The sequence below is a fragment of the Motacilla alba genome, chromosome 1 (genome assembly GCF_015832195.1).
Source record: "Motacilla alba alba isolate MOTALB_02 chromosome 1, Motacilla_alba_V1.0_pri, whole genome shotgun sequence".
NCBI lineage: Eukaryota > Metazoa > Chordata > Aves > Passeriformes > Motacillidae > Motacilla > Motacilla alba.
Window position 1 is genome coordinate 82,485,133 of NC_052016.1, and position 27,118 is coordinate 82,512,250.

Genomic DNA, 27,118 nt, shown 5'->3' on the forward strand with positions numbered 1-27,118 from the left:
TAGATAGTCAGACTTTTTGTACACACTTCCATATGAATGCACGTAAATTCAAATTATGAAACAATCTGAAAAGTGTAGAAAAATAGAAACCCACCTTAGTACTTTCAGATAACCAGCATATTATTTTCTTTCATGACTTTTCAATGACTTCATCAACATCAATTATATTATCATTTATGGAAGCTAAGTACGGCAGCCATCACACAATCACCAGAACTGCACATTCTCCCTGACAGATACTGGATCTGATAGACTTGGAAGAAATTTAGAAACATTTTGCTCCTGATAAATGTTTATTTGGATATTCATCTGGATGAGACACAGCTTTGTTTCAATTTCAAGTTGTCATTCAAATAAATTGATTTGTCCACAGGCAAGGAGCAAGCCTAATTATAAACTGATCATGTCCAAGAACGGGAAAATCTATGATACCTCTAAATATTGGTAAACAGAGATGGACCATGCAGTGTCAAGATGACAACCCAAACCAATTTTGATTGATACCAGAGTGGAAGACAACAACAACAGTGGGATTCTTCTACATCTGTACTGATAGGTTCATAACATCTTCCAAGGTATAGAAGAGTATCTAAGACAGGAGGCAAATAGGTACAACGCATATCTCACAGCAAGTCAGCATTCTTCTTGACTGACAGTAAGTAGCTAAGCAGGATACGTGGCAGGACCTGAAACAGCTCTTACTAAGTGTATGCAGGCAACTGAATCACAAATGTGTCTACATTTGGGAGATGAGTGCTTTTGCTATGCTGCCAGACAAGTGGTTCCACAGTTGAGATGCACAGAATATCAGAAAGGCCTTAAGGACTTGTTTATTCCCTAAGGGAATTCATCCCTTACTCTAGTTTCTCCCATGAAGTGGGAGTCATTGAAGTCATTCTATATGCCAGGAATTTTCTACAGTACTATGAGGAAGGCCTCTCACTGGTCTGTGCATCAAGGCCTCTATTGCAAAAGCACAAGTAATGTGGAAATTCATAATCTGTTTGGTTGTGTTCTGAGCTCCATTCAGAATCCATGTCCCATCAACTCCACCATCATTCTTTCTAACCACAACCAGCTGCTTGGAAAAATTAAGGTACTGCTTATGAAATACCAGTACTCACTCATGATATGGCAGAGAATGAGTGTACAAGCACATGTACTGGGGAAAAAAAAAAAGAAAAAAAGAAAAAAACCTGAAACAATCACAAAACCAATTGTGAATTGAATGTGCACTGAATTTCAGGGAAACAGTAGAGCTGGAAGAGATGTCTAAATGTAAAACATGTATCATGTTCAGGTTCAAATGGATAAATCGCCAAGAGGATTGCTTAAAAGCACTAAGTCTAGTATCTTTGTTCAGTAATTTCAACAGCTGAAAGCTCCTGTTGCTGGAGAGGTCTGACAGAAAAGTACATCCTACTCTTTGGCATCAGGATATGAGAACAGCCACACTGGTTGCAAAAACTTAAAATAATTTCTGAAGATTCTAATAATCTAAAATATTTTTGACCCAAACCTGCTTCACTCATCAATCATTTCCCTTTTTCTGAGCTATTATTTCACTTTATTTAGCCCCAGATATGCCTACAAGAATGTGTTTACTTCAATAAGGATTTCCTTCTCATTGAGGTACTCTGCGTTACTTCTGCATATGCTGACACTTCATTTCTTCTTATTACATTGACTGGCCATCAGGATCTTTCCCTAGTGTCTCTATAAATCTGAGAGATGATAAAAAACCTTCTCATGCACTGAGAAGAAATGCTTCAAGAAGCCTTTTACTTGTCTGGATTCTAGGACAACCAGCCAAATCAACAGTAACCAGGAACATTACTGGGCAGTGGAATTCGGAGATTAGTATCAATAAATTGTTGGAACAGTACTTAAAATATAGTTAGCCTGTAACAAATTCTTGCAATACATTCAAGAGTACCAGGCTGGGTGTGCTGTGCTGGAAATGCTGGAATTACATGTGTCATGGGAGAGATCTTCGGATGTTGGAGTCTAGAAATTATGCACATAATGCTGGACTTTTATGTAGATGAACACATCTTCCAGCTAAAAAGCTTCAATATGTTATTTTTGCTCTGTTACAGGACCTTCTTTTGGAAATCTGTCCACTTTAGCCTGCAATGCCTGTATTTTATTCAGCAATTGCTTTGAAAACAGTGGCCTGTAGTCAAGGCTCCAAGGCAACTTTACTGCTCAGACTACCTTCATTACTGATTGTAAAGGTGCCTTCAATGTTCAGGCAAAATTGAACCCATTATTCTGGATAATTTTGAAGATCTGAAGCTTTGAACATTTTGATTGTTCATCTGTCTCCCCTTATCTGTACAATTTTTGTAGTGCGGATGGACTCCTGTCCCCATTACAAACCTGGCACAGACAGGAGGCTTGGCTGGGGCTATTCATGCTCTGACTGGGTAGCCAGCCCCCAGCAGCCCATTCTGTTTGCATCTGTACAGAGCAGCTCAGCATCAAGCACACAGGGTTTTGTTTTTTTTTTACCTTATCAGTTTTCATCTATAAGTATTTGAAAGCCAATCTTCATCAAGAAAAAGCAAACAGAAAACAACCAACTAACCAACCAGCCAAAAACCCAACCTCAAACCAAACAAAAATATAGCACTTTTTAAAGCTGAAAATCTATGACATTTGTATTCTAGTTGAAGTGGGGTTTATATCCATTTTCATTCAGAATTGAAACAAATGGAAAAAAGCTTTACCCAAATATATTAATTTTTCAGACAGATATATAATTTTCCTAATGTACATGTGTACTCCCAGAAGTCAAGTTACACATAGATTTACACAATTACCTGTATTAAATACTAGAAATCCCTCTTGCCCTGAGAATTTTCCTCCAGATGCTCTGAAATAATTACATTCAGTTGAAAGTATCTGTAGTTGTACTGCTGAATAAATTGGTTTATTGCCTACTTTGAATTCATTGAATATTATTCTTGTTTCTTCCTCTGTGTGAATCCTTAATTTTATATTCCTTCTTGCCAGAAACAAATTGAAATAGATGTGCTGAACACATGGATATGAAGCAGTCTGCCCAGCAATAATTGCTTCATGACAGTTTTGAATTCTTCCAGTTCTTCTCCCTTTGGGATGCTTTAGTGGTTTGGATAGCATTAGTAAGAGATAGACAAAGTGCTGTCTCGAGCTAGATATTATTAGTGCAGACTTGATAAAATCTAAACATTTTTGAAACAATTGTTCTCTGAATAATTAAGTTGGTTCGGAAAACCTCCAAACATTTCTGACTTTTACTACATTTTGCAGTTTTTAAAAGATCACAAAAGAATTCCAGTCTTGGAGAGAAGTCAGCTTTCTAATGACACTGGAAATATTTCAAGAGCAGAAGATATCCAGGGCAATGGTTTTTTCTAATACACTTTTTTTCAATATTGTCCATTCATAAATAATTACATAAATGGTGCATACAAATAAAACCTTTCTAAAAGTAACTTTCCAGCTTTTCTTTACATTTAATGGATATAATATACTCAGGAAATTCTCTTGTTTAGATTTCAATATGAAACAAAATGCAAACACACAGTCTCTAAATAAGTAAATAAACAAATCCATCTGTTAATAATTCTTGTATATCAGTTACAGTAGTGTAAAAAAAAGAATAAATTTGGCAATGAACTACAAAATAAATTCAATAGAGAATTTTTTTAAACTCTCCTGAAAAAACAAGGTTTTTTTCTTTCCCTAAGCAAGCTTTGCTAAAACTTCAGCATTTTCACATTTAATGCTTGGACATAGCCAGTGTATCATTGACCTTGTATATCCAGTCTTGCCATCACTGGTAGATTCAAAATTGCACATAATCTATTTTATAGCAGACTTAGAGGGACCTGCTTTGCTTTCTTTGTCTTTCTGTGGATGCAGAGGGACCGCTGGGCTAGGATTTCTGGGTTTTCAGTCTCCTGATGGTCATGCAAACATGTTTGGGCAGTATGTCCCTTAATAGCAGTACTGCTTCTCTATGGGGAGAGTGTTGTCGGGGGTAGCCATAATTAAACCAATTAATGTGAAGATGATCAAACAGTTATCATGCTAACCCTGCACCTTCTCAACATGTAACATCTTTAATATTATTATTAACCTTGATTTTATAGTCTTTTTTATCTTTCTTTTTTTTTTTTTTTTTTTTTTTTTTTTTTTTTTACTAAAGAAGGTTTCTCTCTCCTTCAAAATATCTGGAAATATGCCTGGAAATGCTAAAATAATTAATTACATATTAGCATAAATAGTCTTCTTAAGCCAAATGACCACCTCAAGTTGCACGTCAATATAAGCCAAATGTTTCAGAAAATCTGGGATATGTTATAAATCATGGCTATGCTGGGACCACAGTATACTGGAAAGGATGCTTAAAAAGTAATAATAAATTACATACCTTCTGTTATACAAGCTGAAAAAGTGGTTTAGGAGATGCAGATTTGAGTAGCTGTATTTTCTTCCTTCATAATTACTCCACAGGGCAAAAATGCTGAGCACAGCCTCGCTGTAATCTTAATATTGTTATTGAACATTTAGACCATGAACTATTTTAAGATACCCCTTTAACAATAGACAGAAAGTTCTAGAACACTGACACAATAGTAATGGAGGAAGGTTTCTTATATTTAATCATCTGTTTCTCAGGTTCTCATCACCGATAAAAAAACCACCAAAATCACCTACACTCCCAGAGGTACAATATCTTTCCAGGGAAAGTATTTGCATACAGGAAGACTTTGAAAAATGTCATCTGAATACAAAACATGGGGAAGACACAAGGTACAGAATTTCTAGTGCCTAGGTGGTGCTTGGGGACTTGCACAGTGCTGAGTGTAGTGCTTCATGTAAGTGTCTGTCAGCATTCTGCTAGAAAAGCCCTATTTTCAGGAATTCATCTCTTTAGAAGTTATGAATTCATTTTGATGCAAAAGTGCTCCTGAAAAAACAGTCTCTTGTGATAAGAACTATATATTTGAATTGATTGTCACTTGCAAATTATAAAAGTTCAACAAAATATGGCAAAATATGTAAATGTGAGAAATTTATGGTAAAAAATACATACTGAAAATGTTGGCATTACTTTCAATTTTAAAAAAGAAAAATATTTCAAAATAATCCAAGAATTAAAAACTACCTTCATGAGTCTGGTCGAGTCAAGTTCACTAGTTAAGGCTGTCCTGTTTGTGAGCATTTATATCTGATTCCCTATAATTAGAGAGTTTTCAGTTGAAGAGATAATGTGGAAGTTTGGCTAATAAGTATTAATTCCAGTTCAAGAGGATTTCAATCTGCACATAGCTTATTAAGTCTACAGCTAAAAGAATTCCATTCTGATCATTTAGTCTGATTTTGTGCCTAGTGCAGGCCATTGAATTTTAATATATCAAGATATCCATGCACAGCCCAGATGTGTCATCTGAAAGTATGCTCGGGAATGAATAATTATTTATGTCTGTGTGTCTCCACTTTCCCATTTACAGCTCCTTTTCAAGTCAGACAAAAATCCGAATGAGACCAACTCACTGTCTCTATCATGCTATTTTGGGTGGTGCAATTTAAGTGTAATACAAAATGCAATTTTAAATAACTTAACAGTCAAACTAGAGTGCATCTCTAATTCTTTATTCTTGAAGTTTCCATGTGCCCGATTAAATTAAAAAAATCTATTTTACTGATGGATTTTAAAAGAATACCAAGGTTACAATTCATTAAATACAGAAGTAAAAGAATGTGCTTTTTTACACTTAGAATTAAATCAGTCTTTAAATTACAATTTTATAACAATGCCTAATCATACTTCATTTGGATTTTTATTGATATATGCTGTTAAATATATTTGTTATTCACTGTCATTTTATAAATCAGATCAGTTATTCACTGTCTATAAATCAGATGTGTGGAGAAAATCTCCTTTATTTATGCTTCCACCTTCTATATACAGAGAAAGCCACTGAAAGTAGTTTGCATGTGGCAAGCTGATCACTGTGACAATAACAGGTTTAAACAGCAAGATATTTCCCTGCTTTCAGTAAAATCTAGCAATTTTTGTTCACTCTATGTACACCATTCAATATTTTCAAGCATTATCAGTGTCACACATTTCTTTTTTTGCTCTGGAAAACTGACTACATTATTACTACATTTGTAATATTTAATGTGTCATGGAAAGCAAAAAACATCCCTGAGAATGCAGAAAACTTACACAATTTGTTTAAAATAGCCAATCTTTCAGACAGGGTTTTTCCCAGGAAAACTCTTTTTAAAGCCATTTAGTACCTTGATTGTTTAAGATATAATAATATTATTATGATATTTTTCCACCAACCAAAAATGGTAACAGGGATGTAATTCCTGATTATGTTTTTAAAAATTTAGATTTTTTTTGTTTCATTTTGTTTGGATCAACTTAAAGTTGCTTGATACTAGTGTGGTAAAACATTATCTCTACAAGCCTGCATAGTTTTATCTCAATCCTTTATTTTTTAGCAGGAAATTTAAGTTTTGAACTATGGAATAGGTTCCCATGGGAAAAAAATGGGAGTGATCAAGCAAAAGGCTTTATATAATTTACAACACATTAATCTGTCTTTAATTTCAGTGAAAGATATGTCATACAACAAGTCAGATCTAGACTAAATCGTTTCAAGAGAAGCTTGAGGAATGCAAAGACTACAGCAAGGGATGATTGGATCAAGCGGCAGGTGCACAGTTTAGTGACAATATCAGCATGCATTTGACTAAACAAGCTACTGAAATCATCTTTTGCTATGCATAAATGTGAGGAATTACAGTTGTTTTGCTCAAATGGATCCGCATCTTCTGACAGGATTGTGTCCTTTTGCCCTTTTGGTGGAATCATCAAGTCAGTGTAAGACTCTGTAAGTTCTTCCTCAGAGAGTGCCCTCCCAGCTCCAGGCATGCACTCCCAATGCCAGCAGGAATTCCCTGGGTCTGGCTTTATAACTACCTGCCTCTTTTTTCAAGCCCATAAGGCAGAGGGGAAGGGCTGAGATGGCTGCCTGCACCATGAGGAATGGAGGAAGACTTCTGCTGCGTGAGGGGCACTGTACCAACTGCTCATCCAAACTGCGCTGCCTGTGCTGTATTGAATGACACGAGTGGAACAAAAACCTTTTTTCAGCAGCAGGCAACTCTCTGGAAAGTGGATGAAATCTCAGGATATTCCTTGGAAGATGAGGGTACTGAGGAAATTACACAAATTAAGAATTAATTTCAGACAGCTACTGAGATTTAACCATGGTCCCTATTCCAAGCCTTGACGGTCCTGACTGGCCTCACCTGTGGGTCCCACCCATGCCTTCTTGGCCCCACAGCAGCTCTGTCCTGTGCACCTAGACCTTCCCTGAGCTATCCTGTAGATACAATCATTTCTAGTCCTGTCCCCTGAATGGCCCCGAGCCAATGTTGAAGGAAAACTCTTCTCCAGACCTGTTTCTGGCCCAATTTCCCAATCTAGCCCCTGGCTGGTATTCCTTGATGGACCTAGGTCTCATTCAATACCACAATTTACCTTGGTATGACTGAGCAGTGCTCAGAAACTGGCTCAGTCACCAACCCAGGACTTCTCAGGTGCTAAGGACTGCACCCCACAAGCACTATCATGGCCTGTGCTAGGGTCACACTCAGTGCCCAAATACACAGAGTAGTAAACCCTGGAAGAATTAATCCTATCTTTCACCTTTCTGCAGCTCTGCTCCCAAAATCAGACCTGTTTACTGGTATCTTGCCTGGCAAAGGGAGGAGACATCATCTTGATCTGATGTCTGGGAGGGTGTTGCAATTTGATACTTCCTGCTCTAAACATTGAGAGTGTCTGCTGCTCCCTAATTCCCTGCTGACTGTAGAAATCACTGGAGCATGACTGGAGTGTGCTGAACATGTCCTGGAACTCCTCCTGTGTGGAGGAGAAGCTTGACATGATATAACTCATCCATGCGACTGAAGGAAAAAGAGGGGGCTCTTAGGAAGAGAGCACACCACAAGGGAGGAAATGTCATGATTACCACTTAAGCTTACATGACATTCCCAGACTTGTACTTTATTGACTTATTAAAAACCTACAGTCGGCATTTTCAGCAGTTTAACTCATCTGCTTATCCTGCTGAGCTATTTTTGGAGAATTTCCTTTGTTGCTTAACTTACATTAGCTTTCAAATGCATTCATTCATTCTGTTCCAATTCTGCCTCCTTAGTCATGTAATTATTTCCATGTTTTTATGCCAAATATCTAGTTTGTATAAATTCAGTCCTGGTCTTCTTACACTGGTTATAGATGTTGATGATAGTACTTCAGTAGCCTACTTTTCTTAATGTTTCCATTGCTTCTTTACCTTAAGTGGTGGCCAGATATGCCAAAAGCTTTTATATACATGTTAATATTTGGTAAAATAAAAAAAAAAAAAAAAAAAAAAAAAAAAACCAACTTGGCTAAACCTAACTTCCCAAAATAAAATGCTTTAAAGTAAACAAGTAATTATTTTAACACTTGAGTGTGCAAGATAAGATCTAGAGATCTAGGTAATTAATTCACTTTTTTGAAGATACAGGCTTTTTTTCACTGTAGACTGAGCTTTTTTTTTTTTTTTTTTTGCTTCAGGAGCCAGGCACTCCAATTCTTTACCTTACATATATGCTAATTTTCTTCAGAGCTGCCATTTGGAGCCCCTTAACAGAGAAAGATCCAACTGCCCTGAGAAGATACCTTTCTTCAGAACTGTCTGTACTGCTAGAAATAGGTATAATTTGAACCAGGTTTTGTCTTCTCTGTTTTGAACATTCACCCAAACCTATGCCATGACCTTTAATCTCTCCATAAAATAACAAATCCTTGGTGTCAGACTGAAAAGCAAACCTGTAAAACAGCCATCTCATTATTCAGCTCCCGTTTTTTGGAAGAAGACTATTTAAAAACAAAAGCAGTTTCAGGGCACAAAGAGCTATTGTGCTTTAAAGTGCCTCATATCCAGGCTTTACTCCACTGGAATGACTCCCCTCCCTACCAAGTCCCAAGAAATGATGCTTCTGCTAAGGTAGGCACATTAACTTAAAAAAACCTTAACAAATTCTGGGATGTCAATTACTGTTCTCTGGCATACATGTGTAGACTTTTGGGTTGAGGCTTTCAGCAAAACTTTCTCTGCTGCACTGTCTGGGATCTGAATCCAATCTTCCTTCTCTTCATCTAAAAGAAGAAAAATATGAATATGTTGTCTGCCAAGGTCACTGTTACCATCTCCCCTTCTTTTGCCACGTGCTGATGCTTCAGAAGAAACAGGAGTGTGGTGGAGGAGGCGGTCTTAGTCTGTTGATACAGCATTTCCCCTCAGTTCCCATGACCCATCCATGCGTGGAAAAAGCACTTTTTGCACTTTGACGTACCTTTTCACTGACAATGGTACAGCCCAACTTAAGTGCAAACCTATAGTCCTCAACTTGCAGTCCACAAAGAATAGCTTTAAATAGAGGTCACCTTTCTCTCTTCTCTTTGCTTTTCAGCCCTCATCCATTATTTACTCAATTCTTTCTCTCTTGGATCAATATCTTCAGGCTAAAAACTTAAACTGTGAAAGTTCAGCTGTTTCTCATCCATCTGTGTTCCTGCTCTCTTTGAAGAGCTGTGTTGTGACTAAAATCCTGTTTAGAAAATATGTCTAAATGATCAAATTAACCAGAAATAGTGGTTCTGTTTCTTTGTTTATATTTCGGTTAATTAAGTGAGGTAACATAGATGGGCACTCAGTTAGAAGAAAGGATCAGGCACAACTTAACATATTTTTAAGAGGAAACTCTTGAAGTCATATGGGTTTTCTTTTTATTTTGGCTTTCCAAATGTTCACAGTACCAATCCGGGAAACAAATCTTTTTCCCTTAGTATTTCTTTTCCTTTTTCTGACATGTTATGTTTAGAACTGTTATTACATTACTCACATTGCTGCTAGCCTGGAGACTGATATCTTTCTTTTGCTGGTAAGTACTTTTGTCCAGTCAGTCAACCACAGCCAGTCAAGTCAATGGTCAGCCTTGCTAGGCTGTGGGAGCACAGAGTGATCAGCAGTTATTTTCTCTTCAAGGATGGATGCTTGGGAGCAAAGCAGAAGCAGCACTATTCAAGTGTTGCTGAATTGGAGCTGTATATTAGTATGAAACCTACATATTTATAAGAATTCTGCAAGGCCAGCTTTCCTAGGGAGAGGTTAAACTGCTGCAGATATCAGGTTGGTTCCCTGAATTGCCCTGTGGTTATCTCTGAACTTAAAGAAGACACATATTTTGATGTTTAACTATTTATGTTTAGTGACTTCAGATCAAAGATCTTGTATTTGTGGGATGCTCTGAGACACAAGACTTCCTATGGCATTTCATAACACTAAACACACTGAGGGATGTAGATCAATATTCATCAGTAAGAACCATAGAATTCATTGCTGATATTCATCTTGCCTGAAAGAAATAGAAATGCTCTGCCAGAAAGAACTGTCTCAGAAATGAAAATCAGAGAGGAAATATTTCTGTGAAAAACTGTGGTTTTTAAAATTTCATAATCTGATTAGAAAATGCATTTCTAAGATGATATTGGAAAATTTATTCTTTTTTATTCTGTGCTTTTGATATATTTTCAACATAGTAGCTGAGTTAAAACTTGTGGAAACAAAAGTAAACCTTTTGGAGGAAGAGAAAGCAGCAACTGAAGGGAATCTCTGTGTTGCATTTTTATTTGTAAGGAGACAAGCTGTGCTTTTGTTTACAGTGACGGAATGGAGACAAGGACATCCACTTTCTTTACAGCTCCACGCTTCCTTTTTGAGTCAGTAATCCAGTCTTTGATGTGGGATGAGTCAGACATCAACATCAGATTTTACATTTTGTTAGTCTGCTTCTGGGTGCATCACAATGTTATGATTAGCTGAGAGCTTAAGTTCTTTTCCAAATTATAACAGCATGGTTGTTCTTCCTCTTCCCAGCACATACTAGATCCCACTGTGGGGTGGTTCTAAAAGTGAGCTCAAGAGGCAGTAAAACCAACCCATCAAGAAAAATCACAGATCTGATCACTCACCTTTGGGAACAGGCTCACAAGGGGGGTGTTAAATGTGCCACTGCATGGGCAACAGGTGAGTTTAGTATCTGCCATCTGCAGGCATGATAAGGAGATGACTGTAAAATCTTCTCCCGTAATTAGTTCCAACTTGTAGAAATATGTCATAAAATCTGCTTTTCAGGAAAACTTAAGAACTACTTAATGTATGACTATTTTGGAGATTAAGTTAATTTACAGATGATGTTTCTTTTAACAGGGAGTGGAGTGACTGGAATGACTGGAATTCTAGGTAGACTGACCTGAAAAAAACTACGAAGTTACTTGAACATCTTGACAATGGAAATTGTTTTAGTTCAGATTTATTTTTCAGAAAATGGTGATTTTTTGCTACTTTAATTTTAGAAATAGAAACAAGATGAACAGTAGGATAATGAACTGCTACAGTGAAATTGGGCCATAAATCAGGGAAATCTGAATGATTAAGAAAAAATAAATTGAAAAACATTTCATTTTTTTTATGTCCCTAACTGGTAACGTTCTTCCTCAATCCTAGTTCACCCATTAATGTCAGGAGTTTCAGTTCAAATTCATCTCTTTCTTCTAGTCTTCTATATGGTTAGTTTTGCATAAATGAGAATTGTTGATTATAAATCTCCTACAGCAAAAATGAAAAAAAAATAAAAGAATAATGGGTAAACTGTTTTAAATGACAGTAATTTATATAGGACATCTGGACATCTGACTCATAGGAAGCAAACTAGTACTGATAAGAAGAAAATTCAGAGAATGAAGAATTTGCTTACTTTTACACAGACTGATTTATGAGACTTTGGCCTTATTTTAATTTTGTATTGATTACAAAGCTTTTGCATAGGTTAATGATAAAGGTTAAAACTCCTTCAATAATGAAAAGGATTGAAAAGATGGATTTCTTCATTTAAAACAGGAATTATTGGCAATGCTGATTCCAGCACCCTTGAGCCTTGAAGTTATAATGAACATGTCTTATAATGAACATGGATTTAGAAACTATGGCCCAAGAAAGCATTAGGAATAGATCTAATGAACGTTACTGTGATTCTCTCTACATCAGACATAGTTATGTTTGGTCTCTGTCTGGAAAATAAACCCAAGTATTTTAGACACCTAAGACTTGTTATTTTAGCAACATAGTCTTAACATATACGTTGTTTATGCTAAAACTGACCTACAAGTTAAAAAAGTACATGTTAGCTATTTCAAAAAATGATGTTATCACTTTTTGATTCTTAATAATGTGAAACAAATGGAAATGTTCTGGTCTCTGACACCATTTGTTTGTGTTACATTAACTCATAAAAGCTTTGTTTTCTCAATGGAAATATTGAGTTCATTAATGTATAATGTGAAACAAATGCCACTGTCAACTTTGAAAGAAAACTTTCAAATACTGGACTAGAGACTTCATGTCTGCTGCTTTTTTAGTTAAAATGACTCACCAGACTTATGGTAAGATCATCGGTTACACTCTATTTCTTGTGTATGCACGTTTCATAAAATATGCACAATTAAACATGATATGTTGGATTCATTTCCTAATATATTGTTAACTATGCAGAATTTTCTTAGCTAATACCATTAGGCAGGTTTCTTAATTGGTTTCTAACAATAACAGTAATGCTATTCCTTTGTTTGTATGTGAGATTACTTACATTTGATATTCCCTCTACAGTTAAAATTGCTATTTGTGTTGGTTTGTGTATTATTACAATGATTGCTAGCATATAAAAAGGTTAAAAAATGAGGATTTTAGATAAAATTAGTGCCTCCAAAGAAATATTACAGAAAACTTCTTGAGTATTTATGCAGTTTGGTTGGTTTCTAAGTGAGCACGATCTCTCTGTTCCACCTCACCTTGTGGCATACAGCTCAGGTTCAGCTTTCTGATTCTCAGAGATCTCCTTGGGATCTTGATACAGGTTGCATGGGCTACTTAGATACAGCAATGAAAACTCAATGACTGCTTTTCACTGAAAGAAATGACTGGCCAATTGTAGAAGTGAGACTTATGAAGACATTGAAAATTTGCTGCTAGGATTTATATCACATTATAGAACCTTCCTATGATACTAAGCAACACTCCAAATTTAAGTGATTTCATAGGCTATGTCTACATTGTCAACTAACTTAGCTTGTGAGTTGTCTCCTGGTTTCAGCTCTGCTTACCCACATTGCATGGGCATTTGTTCACTTGATGCCTCAGGTTTTAGCTTTTATATTTTTCAGATTCTGTACTGCTTTAGTGTGTAATTCTGAGCTTCATATTAGGACACAGTAAGCTCTCTTCACAGAGTAGGTAGACAAAACAATTCCTTCTCTAGCTGGAGGCCAAGGACAAATCAACCAAATCTCAGCACAAGAGCATAAACAATGGTGGACTGAAGAGAGAAAAACAAGAAGCATGGGACTTCATAAGCTAAAGCCATAGTTGGACAATTAACTCCATTGTGTTAATGGACCAGAACTTATAAAAGTGTGAAACTCCATGACCAGTCATCTATTTTGTGACCATTTTGGGTTCACCTGGGGTGTAGCCCTGACTGGGCTCTCGCGCTGCCCAAGGTGGATCCAGTGAGGCCTCCTAAAAAATACCTACTTTATTCTTCAGCTCTGTCTAGTCTCTGTTCCAGGTCAGCCTTCGCAAGGCATCACACTCCATGGCTGAGCATTAAGGAAAATGATCTTGGTCACTCCAAAGTAAACTTCAAGTTCTGTGGATAATTCATTCCAAGGACTACTTCCAAAAGGCAACACAAACCAGACGGCTGAAGGCTTGGGTTTCTCTGCCCTGCAGAGTCCCTCAACAGCAGGCTTTTTATTTTCAAACACTTTCCCTTGCCTGGATATCATATCCCAGAGTTTGTAATGTGTTCCTTCAGTTTCATGTTATAAAAACACCACCTGGTGGGTTGCAGCAGAGCCCTCATATTTATTTCGAACACTTTGAACTAAAACAAACAAACAAAATGATAACTGGATCTCTGAGCCTGGGAGATCACTGTGTGTGGCTTGAAAGACATGCAAGGCATTGTGCCATGTAGAGGAGGTTTTTTTAGCAGTTTCTTCTAGGTATTGCTGTCCCTGAGCACAGCAGGCATGAGCCACTCAACAGCACTTTGCCTGAAGGATCTCCTTCTGGGACACATATTTAATATGTAAATGTAGCTGCAGTGACGCTTTCTGTGCTTTAACAGGAAACACTTTCATGAAGTACTGGCTTCTCATAAATGTTTGCACACATCAGATATTGGCTACTTTCATGGCAATATGCAGCCCTTGACCCTGCCCTTCAACACCAGGTCCTAAAACCAAAACGGATTAAAGGCATGGGTTAAGGTATAAAAGTGAAAATATACTACTACAGGAGAAGGAATATGAACTTGATCAATATTTCACCTTTTTTTTTATTATCAGTTATTTATTTTCCTGCCTAAAATTTCTAAAATGTAATCTATTTGCCACATCTACATGATTCAATATTTAGTTTTAGTTTTCCATCAAAGATATAAAGCTTGATGATAGGGGATATATTGGGAAACACTCTCTGGTCACTCAGTGTTGAATGTGTTATGTAACTAAGCGTAGGGTTTCTCTGTTCAATTTCAGACCAAATATGTACATCTGAGGATTCCACCTTCTTCTTCTGCATTTTCTTATTTCTCTGTGTTCACTATAATGCAAGTTGCTGTAACTAACTTTGCTTCAGTTGTCTACCTAGAAGCATCAAAAGTCACTGGAGATGCTCTAAGATGTCCAAGACGTCCCTAAAGGGTTTTATAAGAATCAGGCTACTTTTGGACAAGCAGCTGTATGCCAAATGTGATACCTCTCTTTCCTACGCCTAAAATGCCTGTAGGTAGCTGTTTAACCAAGGTGTAAATGTAGACTCTACAGATACCAAGAACGAGGTGGAATTATTTGTCCCTTATAAATCTTACAATCTTCTAAACTTCCGCATCAACATAGTGCTACTTTATAATGCGTTTGGAGTGGTGCTCACACTTACTTAACGTTTCTGACACAAACTGAACTGGTTAAACAACACAGCAAACAGATGAAATTTTGCTCTGCCAAAGTATGAAGAACTTGTGTTCTGATGCTGTAATATTAATCACAATGTTTGTGGAAATTCTTTTGCTGATTATTTTTTCTAAACCAGAGCAGGACAATACTTTAAATTGCAGCTATTTACACAGTTTCAGAGCTGATGCTGGGGACACAACTGTAATACTTGTCTGCTTTGCTTTATGTAGACTTATGCAAACATGGTATTTGGATTTTAATTCCCAAGCTATTTATCTTCCCCTCTGCTGAAATTCTAAATTTCATCAGAAAAAAATTCCCCTGAATCTCAGATGAGACTTCTAAATTTTACCATCTTTCCAGTCAAAATATTAGTTCTACTATGATTTTATTACTAAACTAGACATTTACCAGAGATCATTTGAAATACTTGGTAAACTTAAATGCCTTTTCTGTAACGTAATTCCAGCTTCAGAAGTGAGAGGAGATTAAAATCAAACAAGTTTGTTTTATTTCTGCTCTGTTCTGCTAAAAATGATTGGCTATCTCTCATTGCAAGTATGCTGTGAACTATGAAAGTTAAATTCATTTACAGGGAAGGTTCCCTTCTTTTACAGATTATGATATATGAAAGGTGGCATAAATGTTTAAATCCTGATTCATAGTGGACAACAGAACCTACTAATTTAAATAAAAAGGATAGCCTAGGTTTAGGAATTAAGTCTATAGATTAGAGTTAAAAAAAACCCCAGCAACAAAGCACAGCTCTCTTTAAATAAGCTATTTTAAAGGAGTGTTTATCTTTTCAGTGATTTTTTCACCAGATGATATCTATACATATTTTTTTGACTTCTTGTTTCAATAAAGTCAGTGTGGCATAGACTTATGGGCCTGAATAGGTGGCAGGTTTGCTATATGATTACACTACAGTTCTATTAGGGTATTCATTTAGGATCAGCGATTACACGTAATGATTTATGGCCTTTTCAAAGGAAAACATATAGGTAGGTTTGAACTTTTTTTTTATAACACTGCTTTCATGGGAACTTCCAAAGTCTGCAGTTTTCATTTGAGGCTGGAAAGAAAAAAAATAAATTCCCATCAAAAGAAATTCCTATTTTTGAAATAGTGTAAATTAAATTTTCCCTAGAAATTACACCTGACTGTCATTGATTGTTATCTAGTCACATTTTCTTCAGATTCAAAATACTTTCAGTGGAAGCTGGTTATTTCTTCAACTGCAAGATCTAGGAATACTTTTCATCTTTATATGATTTAGCTTTTATAATTTATGTCCTGCATAAGACTCAATCTTTCACTACTCTGATAGTGTATCTGTTATATTAGAAATATAATATTGGAATAAATATAATATTGGAAAAATCTACTTTGTTATACCTATGGCACTTGCTGAACTGCTTTGTTGTGTAGGTGAGAGTTGAATTTTTCACTTACTGAAATTAATCTCTTTTAAATATGAGAAGACTTCACTAAAACTCTGAAGAAATTATGAAAACTCTTTTTTTCTTTTGTTCTACTTAAAAACCTTCCCTGAAAAAAAATCCTTGATATACCTTGATAGTGATGATCCACTCAAAATACCTTCAGTGAAGCATTGGCTGACTGATGTTTTTCTACACAGGTTACTGAAAGTACATGATGAGGAAAAGTCGTATTCCCTCCTTCTCAACATCTGTTCTTTCAATCTTCCTTATTGTATGTCCACTTGCATTGTACTCTTACAGCTAATTTTCACAAATTCCAGGCAAGAGAATGGCATTGAAAAATCCACATGAAATATCAGGGTACACTGCTTAGTACAGCAGCAAAGAAGATTAATTCATTCTAGCAGGTTTTTTCAGAAAGCATCCAGCAGGTTTTTTCAGACAGCATGTTTGACTTTAGCTGACTCTTCCCTTAATGCTTTTTTTCAAGGCTGCAGGAAGGATATTTGAGTACATAGAGCAGAAGTTCACAAAAAAGCAGCTTTCAAGCTGCTTTTAGAGAAAAGAGTACTTTTAATGCAAGCACAAAAAAAAATTGTTCTTTTTAAGAATGACTGTCCTCTGCAGCTTCTGCTAAACCAGCTCAACAAAGAAGATAACACCATGACTAAAGTATTTATACTTTGTTATAGTAATTTTGAATAATAATTTAAAAAATCACAAGTTTATTCATCTTTACTAATGATGCAGAAAGGAAAGAAGCACCTAAAGAATAAATACTGATGCAGAAACTCAGACTGTAAAATCAATATATCAGCTCAGTAGAGCTGAGCTTCTTTCTAATGCTGCTGTTGCAGCAGCAGAGTTTACCTTCTGAATTATATATATATTGACCTAATTACATAAATATTGACTTTGCTTTATATGAAGCTTTTTTCAGTCTCGGTGTAATTACAATGTCAATATTTGTTGTATGTAATAACACTGAATTTAGACTTGTTAATTTTGATTGATAGTGGCATGCCACAAGTTATTATATGGGATAAGACAGTTAGTCTACAAGCATGCATAGCAGATACAAGCAGCTGACAATGCTACCAAATTTCAGTGTGTCTGTAAGACCTTCTCTTTCCTATGTTTAATGAGGCAGAGGAAATATAATGGTTGATTACATACTTGTTCCATAAGAGTACTGTTTTGAAGTGGAGACATATTTACCCTGGTAAAAAAAAAAAAAAAAAAAAAAAGTACAAATATTCAGCTGGGAACTCAGTAAAAGGGTTCCTGTTCAAAGTTAGCTTTAGAACTTTTCCTTACGGTATTGTAAAGTCTATTTAAATTGTGCCAAAATGGAAGTTTTAAATAGCAACAACTATATTTTTCTGCACACCTTCCATGAGTTATACATTATTTTGTAATAATATTTTATTTTGCAATAAAAAACCCAGACACAAGAAATTTCATATTAAATTATTTCCTTTTTCTTCAAATCCAAGAAAGATGTGAGCAGTGGATTTTTAGGTACTTGCAAAACTGTTCACTTCAGTCTGTAAATGTTTGTTGAGATATATTTCTACAAGAACAACTTTGTTCAGAGTTGGCAGACCTCAGAAATCCTTTCAACGATGAATAGCCCTATAGTATAGTGCATATTTCTAGATGCAATTATAAAGCATTTGAATTTGGCAGTAACATGAGAATTAGAAACCAAACTGTGACAGTCTGTGTGCTGAGGATATTTAAATTTTTTCTAGCTATAATATGTTGCCAGTAGTGACAAGGCATGCATCATACTGTATTTTCTTATTTGTCTCAGCAGGGATGCCAGACAAGACGAACCTCAGGGACGTAAAGCAAATCCATCAAACCAACGATGGCAGCACTTTAGACACAACTGGAGCAGGATGTACAGCAATGGCCCATTATATGACATTTATGCTGATTACTTTGGTAACGCTGTTTCTCAGTCTTTGGTAACTGCTCATTTCTGGCTAGATATATGTATCTCATTGTCATCTATTTATCCCTACTCACAAGCCTGGAATAAGGGATCTGATGATTATAGCAGTATTTATGGTATCTTGTATAAGATCAGCCAGTGATCTTAGCCCTGAATATTAACAAAGAATTTTGTGTAATACTTACCTGTGTTTTTTTTTAAACACCTGTATAGTCATAAAAATAATGTTTTCTTTTTTAATATTTTATGTTGAAAATAAGTTGTCTATGATAATCTTTCTCCTAAAGCAATTTGTCAAAAAGAGTATTACCAAGTTTGAAACGGTCTCTGGAGATCATCTAAACCAACCCTGTGCTCATAGTAGACTCATTTCTTGCAAGTTTCCCAAGACCAAATTCAGTTGACATTGGAATGTCTCCAAGGAGGGAGACTTTTCTGGCTTCCTGGGCTAACTGTACTAGTGCTTCAACACTCCTAGCAGATATTTTTTAGCTACTGTATTTCAGCTTGTGCCTTTTGACCATTTTGCCCACTGAGTCCTGTCACGGCACCACGGACAAGAGTTTGGCTCTATCTTCTTTCCTCCCTTTATCAGGTATTTATACATTTTCAAAAGATCCCGCTCTGCATCTTCTCCAGGCCACACAGACCCCGCTGTGTCAGCCACTCCTTCCACAAGTTTTGCTCCCATACCTTCAAAATCATCATTGTCCTTTGCAGTGGAATCCATCCACTATGTCCATATCTCTCTTGTCATTGTCCTTGAGAGCTCAGACCTGAACATAACATTGTAGATGTGTCTCTCTAGTGGAGAACAGAGGGGAAGGATCACCTTCTTTGACCTGCTGATATTTTTCCTGATTCAGCCCAGACGGTAGTTGGTTGTCTTTGCTGCAAGGGCACAGTGTGAGCTCTTTTTCAGCTTGGTGTCCCTTAGGACCACAAGGTCCTTCTCTGCAAAATGGCTTTTCAACCAGGAGGCACTGACCTGTACAGGTATATGGGGTTATTCCTCCCCAGGAGGAGGATTTGGCACTTCCCTTTCTTGAACTTTCTGAGATTCCTATCAAGCCAATTCTTCAGTCTGTCAGGGTCCCTCTGAATTCAGAATTATTTTTATAGTTCAGAAAAACCTATATGTTACATACTAAATATGTATATGATGGCCGATTTTACCTAGGGATAACAGCAAGGTTAAGATTCAGTGTTGGATTAAGGCATCTTAACATATATGTCAACATACAGATATTTATGTACATGCTTTTCAAGCTGTAACTGTAGTCATTGGATTAAATTGCTAAAATACCAATGAGTGCCTGTTGTGATACACAAAAAATCCCCACCTGGTGTCCACGACTGCTCTGAATGGCCTCAGGTCTTTCTCTGGGCAAGCGACCACAGCCCTTTGTCAACACAGTCAGTGAAGCCCAGTGCATTTTCCAGCTCATATAGGGACTGACACCCCAAAAAAGCAACTCAGTTGCCCAAAAGGAAATGACTGCTGCCACATAAGATTTCTTGGAGTATCAAAGACATCCTCAGGGGACTGGCATTTATGATGCAGGACTTCTGAGATGTTCCAGAGGCTCCCTTAAATGGGAGCCATGGGGAATGGCAGCTGGCAGCTAAGTGGGAGACATCCTTAACTCAGACAGATCTAGACATTCACATGTGGGCCCATGAAGCATACATCAAACCTCCACTAATATCACTGATAGCTTAGATACCTGGTTGGGGTGGTGACACATGAATGCAAACCTGAATCACAACAATCCCAGCCCAAGTTCTTATGCGTCATAAAATGAGGCCTGCAAAAGTGTGCCACAATACTAATGGTACATTATGTATTACTGTTGTAAAATTTGATTGTTCTGCCATGACCAATTCTTGTGTCATTTTAACCAGGAAGCATTTAAGAATTTTTGTAACAGTTATTTCTCCTGTAGAATATTTTACAAGACAAAAAAAACCCCACCTGTATGTATTGTATGTATTCAAAACCAATTGTATGTATTCATATGATAACTAGAACTCTTTCTAGACAAAAAATTTTACTCTGAGACTAATATAAACATAAATATTTTTATTCCCAAATGTATATGTTAGTCATTAACACACATAGTATAACATACAGTATAATAAAGAGGTAAACTGATAGAAAAGCAAGTTAACATTTCTATGAACAATTACATTCCCAGATAAATATCATTATTAGGCAGGTGTGCCAGTGTGTACATTTTGCTTGACCTCTTTTTCCTTTGCAGATTTTGCAAATCAATCTTTCAAATGCACTAGTCTTGTTTACTTGAAATTATGACATTGGTAATTCAGGGAAAGAAAATGTGAATTCATTCTTTTCCTTTGTAATGTCAACTCACACTGATAATCAATCCACTTCGGCAACTTTTTTTTTTGAACAGTGGCCAGTATCAGTCACTTCAATGAAAATTGAATAAGGCTTTGAAAAGGAGACACAGAAATGCAGAAAAAATTCCACATGTACTCATTACTCAGAATTTTATTTATGTCCTGAAGCACTTTGTTTCCATTCCTAACTTTTGTGTGTTGTTCAAGACCTTACAGAGACTGATAGTCCAGGAATGGTAGATTTTTCTATAGAATATAGGAAACACAAGCCTCATTTTCAAATATTGATAGTATTGCTGATTAGTCCTAAGACCTCCTCGGGTATATGTGAATTACTAATCTGTAATAATCCTTTCTTTTGGTTTTCTTGGCCTATTCCCATTCTCTTCAGCACTGTACCTACACAGAATTACTCCTAAGATTCCTTTTGGAGTGGAAAACTAGGTTTCTTCTTCCCAGACACATATGAACAAACTAGCAATATGAATAGCAGTATGAATAGCAATATGAATAATAGTGTCAGGTCGGGAGATTTCTCATTCACTACTCTGCCACGAGACCTCATTCACCCTCCTGTTCCATCCATCTCTAGGCATCACCATACACTCCACATCATTGCTCAGAGTCATACATCTGCCAGGCTGCATCAAGATTTTTTCATTAAATCTACCATGCTATGAAGAAATATTCTAGTTTCTTAAATAACTATTATAGAATCACTAAAACAAACAAGTCAGAGCAAGAAGAAGGGAGGCAAGGCTCTTTGACAATCTGCCCCAAGGTCACCTTGCAAGGGAGGTACCATTGCATTAAACTGTGGAAACCAGCAGAATTTTGTATAACTCCACATTTGGAAGGCAGGGGGGAAAAAAAAGAACAAAAAGCCCCAATGTTGCTGTGCTATGTGAAAGCAAACAATGGAAAGAGGAATAGCACTGAACAGAAACATGAAGAATGCTTTAGAGAAGCCAAGATGAGAAACAGGAAAAGAACTGTTAAGCTGGAGATTGTGGTAATGGAGTATAAAACCACTTCCATCCACATAAAATGATGGACTGATCACAGTATGTAAGTGAGTCAGTCTGGGTCAATTGCCTGGGCATGCAGAAGCTTTTCCCAACATGAGGTCACACAGACTGCACAGGGCTGCCTCTGAGCTCCTCAGATGACTTCAGAAATGACATGTAGATCTTGTTTCCTCTGTTTCAATTGTTTACAATGGGGCATTTTTAACAGTCAGAATCTTCTCCGTATTTCCTAGAACATTTGGTAAACAAGATTTTGGCTTTATTTTGCCTTCTTTTAATTAATCTTTTTGTGTATTATAACTGTTATGGTCTAAAACAGGAATACCTTGCTCAAAGTGTGCTATTTCTCAGACACTCACTCAAAGACTGATCATACTAAAATTGCAATATTAGAGTTGTGTACCTGGCCTCAGTACATTTTTTTTTTTTTAATAGCGACCATAAAATAAGAAAGCCTTCTAAGAAATAATTTCTTAGAGGACAGTCTGGTTACTTACAATAAAATTCCAACAATGGAATAATTCTAAAAAAAATACAACATTTTGGAAATTCATATTTTTATTTGATAAAATCAAAATATTCCTCTTCTACCCTGAGATCAAGAGAGACCATATACATAGCACACCCATTTGTTAGGGAAGCCTGCTGCCTCCCTGACTAGAGCCCTCAGATCATTGTCTGTTACTGAATTTTCAGGAAGCCCAAGGTCAATCAAAAAGACTGAAGTGCCACAGTGAGCCCAGAGAAGTGCAAGGGAGCTGGTGACATGTTTGGAGTGTCTGAGGGAGCTGGGATTGTTTAGTCTGGAGGAAAGGAGGCTCAGAAGAGACCTTATCACACTACAAATGCCAGAGAAGAGGTTGTACAAATGTGGGGGTTGGCCTCTCCTCCCAGGAAACCAGTGACAGAATGAGGGGACACAGCCTCAGCCTGTGCCAAGAAAGGTTTAGATTGTATATCAGGAGTAATTTCTTCATAGAAAGGGTTGTTACACATTGGAATGGACAGCCCAGTGAGGTGGTGGAATCACTATCCCCAGAGACATTTAAAAGATGTAGATATGACACTTAGGGACACGGTTTAGTGGCAGACATGGCAGTGCTGAGTTAACTCGAGGATCTTAAGGCTATTTTCCAGGCTAAATGATTCTATAATTCTTGACTTTCTATTTCTATTTTCTGTAGATGTACCAGTGTTTTTAAATGTACTTGTATCTCCTGGGGAAAAGGTACTGACTGGAGTACTTATTCTCATAACTAATGTCCTAGCACTTTAAATAAACATTTCAAGGTAACAACTTTTCCTGTGTGTAGCTGGTGAAAGAGAAAAAGAAGCACCTGTTTCCTTGGAAAGCAAATATCATGGTTCCTTTAATGAATAATAAAAGATGATACATAATTACAGCTATGTAAAAGGTTACCTTTTTATTTCTTTCTGTAGGTAGATATGCATATAACTTCTTTACTACTCTGTACCTGTATATTTATATTTATATTATTGAGATAATATTCTTGTTGAGATTATAACAGGGTTTAGATTAACCTATTGAAGATTTCAGATTAACTTTATCATTTCCATATCATCTTCTCAGGACAATGAATTAAAATGTGTAGTTGAAGCTATCTCTATTTATTTTCTTTTATATTCAGTTCTTCTATGAAATAATTGTGTAAGCATTAATCTTATTTAGAAAAATATGTGCTTTTCTATGTGCTCTGAGTCACAACTGATTATAATAGGAATTAAAATAAAAGTTGTTTCTAACTGTATTACACTAAGAAAGCTAGTGACTCTAGAAAAAGCCAGATTTTCTTCTTGAAAATCTCAGCAAAATTAATTAAGTTTTAATTCCTAATTCTTTCTTCCTGGTGATACATGAACAAATTTTGGGAGATAATATTTGCATTTCAGGCAGTTAGAAACTTTGTCTTTAATTTATTTTAGTACTTTTTAATGTGAAATGCTGCAGACAGTATACCTGGTACCCCATGAGGCTCTTTTCTAGTTCACATTGAGGAGGAAGCTCATGCTGAGCTTCTGTGGCTGGGAGGACTCAGTCGATGCCATCTCATCACCCCTCACAGCGCAGAGGGCTGTGCTAAGATCACCTGCGGTGCATGCCTAATTTAGGTGTCACAACAAAGTCTCTCCAGGTTTGTCAAGCAGTCCAAATCAATTGTTAGTCTCTTGAATATAAGTCACACGGAGGTCTTTCTCTGTGGCAGTTTCTGATTTTCCTGCTCCTCTCAATGTCACTCTCTTTCCCATTTGAGCTGGTGCAAGAGTTTACAGGATCATGCAGTGAAACTGGTCAGGGTATTTCTGACTCAAAGGATCTCCTTGATCCACTTCACCTTGCATCTTCAAAGACAATGCTGCTGGTACAATGGATGGTGTGGGCATAGTGCTCCTTGAATTTTAGCCACATAGTTATAGCAGGTGGACACAACATGAGGGAAAAGAAAACCACTTAAATAACATAAAAACATACTGCAAAATTGTTTTCATAACTATATTATGTGTGAGGATTCATCCTTCAGTATATAAAACAGGATACAGCCACTAAAAATCATGGTCAAGTCTGATTTTATTCATGCCACACATGAAAGTGTATAACAGATATCTTTTGCTGATGGGCAAAAAACATACTGCTCAATACATCAGCATGCCTTACCACGAGTAATTTCTCTTCTTTGTATCTGTCTTTAGGGGATCAGTATTGCATAGAATGTGCTTTCCTGTTTACTTTCAGTTCCTCTTACTTATAGGTATAGCTAACACCTTTATGATGGCTGTTAAAAATATTTTTCATGTCTGTTTACATCCCTGCTTTTTGGCAGACAGAGGTGTTCATGAAACCCATGTATTTCACTTACTTTATTAAAAAAACAAACAAACAAAGTTTATCAACTTTACTGTTGATCAACAGTAAATCAAAGTTTATCAAGTTTATAAAAAAAAAAAAAAAAGAAGAAAAAGAATTCCAGGCCTTCAGAAAGGTAAAAAGCATCATCCTGAATCTTTAGCAAGCTATAAAAAAAATATGTTATTTTTAGTTTCAGAACATTACCAGACTGGAAATTATTTCATGGGCCAGGTGGTTCTTTTAGACATTTGTGATGCTACTGAATTCCATGGATATAACTGTAAACATACTTTGACTTTGTATTATCTACATGCAAAATTGAATTGATACACTTAATACAATAAGATTGTTTTCAGAAAAGCATCAAAAATTACAGGTAATATCAATTTGTGATTCTCTGCTCTCTCCTGGTTATATGTACACCATAACAAATAAAAATTAATTTAGAAAATAAAGATTTATAGTGTGAACCCTTACTTCCGTGGTTCTTCGGAAAAAGTATGAAATATGTAACTTGGTGATAAATTTCAGCCTTTCAGTAATCTGAATATATGGGAAAGAGGAAATTACACAGTTTTTATCTTTTTTTATAACTTCATAGTCAGTCTTCCACTCTTTGTATGGGTCTTAAAACTGGCAATTTCAGATTGCAGAAGAGGGGTTACATTGGGTGGGCAGCCTCTGGGGTCCTTCAAAGGGAGGAATATTACATTGATGCTTTATTCTTTCTCACTTCCAGATTCACTTTGTCAATATGTTTGCTTTTATTCCTTTGTTCTTCCTTCATTCATCTGTTGCTCCAGGTCACATCTGAATCTAATATATATGGTGCCATTCACATATGTTAGGTGCTACTTCTTGGTTCTCTTTGTTACCCTTAAAACCAGTTTTTTCCTGCTCCAGAGCTACATTTCTTCAAAGACCATGGGTTGGTTGTCTATCGCTATGGGATCTCCAGTAGCAACCCTGTTCCCAGTCCTTTGGCATCCCATGTCTGTGCTTCCTCTATGCCACCATCTCAGTCTGCAGTTGTCTGCTCTTGCACTAAATCTCTATTGCTCTGTGTTACAACATTGTCTTAGAGTCATAAATATCTGATTCTGCATGAAATAACTGCTTGTTACTGCTATCTATATAAAACTATTGTTTCTTCATGCAAAGATAAATGAAAGTGTACCCAATTTGCCATAGTCATCGGGTCAGTCAGGAAAAAACCCTCTTGTCACAGCTAAAGTGAGCAAAACGAAGCTGCAAGCAAGTAAAGAAACATTCAGACAGCCAATCTGAGGAGTTCCAGTCTGGAGGGATCGACAACAAAGCCATAAGGGCCACTTTAGCCATGACAAAGCCATATTCCAAGGCTACACATTTATACCAGGATGGTCTGAGACACCTGCCTTAGCGTGGCCAGATCAACCGAGTTGTCAGGATCAAAGGGCCACCTTGGAAGTGTGATTCCTCTCATCCTGAGAAAGGAATCTAGGATCACATATATCTCTTCTGGTAAAGAAGAGATTAGTTCAGGGATATCTAATAGTTAATATGTGAATTTACAAGAGAAAAAAATTTACTTTTATCATGGGATTCAATCCAGTTAAGTCCTTCAACTTTTTCTTTCTAGAACAAAAACTTCTTAAGTGTTACTTCTCTTCATTACCTGCACAGGGAATTTGAATACTTACCCTAGCAGGACTGGTCCTCTACATGCCCTGGTACTCAGGCACCATCTGGATCTGCTGCATAGCCTTCTACAGCAGCAAGGGCCTAAAACCTTTTAGAACTTGAAACTAAGTAACCTTGAAAGTAAGTAAAAAGAATTATGGAATAATTTTTATTTAAAAATAATTTCTTTTTAATGTGAGAAAGCCAGGGAAAGGTCGTCTCCATACATTTCTGGAAAACTACTGGAATTTCAAATCATATTTGAGAATTTATAAACCCTCGAACATACTTGCTTATCTAAGCAATGATCAGTTCTGTTTCAAATGTAGATGTGTAGTAACAAAAAATATAAAACATTCTGTACCATACGCAAGTGAAATTTGCTTGTGTCTAATAAGTTTTTATTTTCAGTTTTATCTTAACGTGATGCAAAATCTTGAAGTCAAATTTACTGATAGACAATAAATTCACTGATGGATCAACAAAATCATAGCCAAAAACCAAACCAAAAAAACCAAAACAACAATAACAACCACAAAAATCCTCCAACTTTACATTATTACAATACTTAGAAGTCTGTGATGGACGTCTGACACATCTCATTCCTGTTCCCTAAGTGGTTTCTGCATTTTAGGTGCAATT

The 27,118-nt window shown here is 36.4% G+C and overlaps 1 protein-coding gene across 7 annotated transcripts in view; it reads left to right on the plus strand.

Moving 5' to 3' along the window:
- GPC5 (glypican 5) overlaps positions 1–24,961 on the plus strand; it is a 603,769-nt gene extending 578,808 nt beyond the window's left edge. For 2 of the 7 annotated variants that reach the window (XM_038151931.1, XM_038151796.1), the window contains 2 exons: positions 11,010–11,159; positions 18,410–24,961. In XM_038151931.1, coding sequence (XP_038007859.1) covers positions 11,010–11,159; positions 18,410–18,570 — 311 coding nt within the window. In that variant the 3' untranslated portion in view covers positions 18,571–24,961. Of the gene's footprint in view, positions 1–11,009; positions 11,160–18,409 lie in introns of those variants that run through there. The other 5 variants (XM_038151803.1, XR_005258720.1, XR_005258721.1 and 2 more) reach the window with 5 other exon arrangements.
- The last annotated feature ends 2,157 nt before the right edge of the window (positions 24,962–27,118 follow it).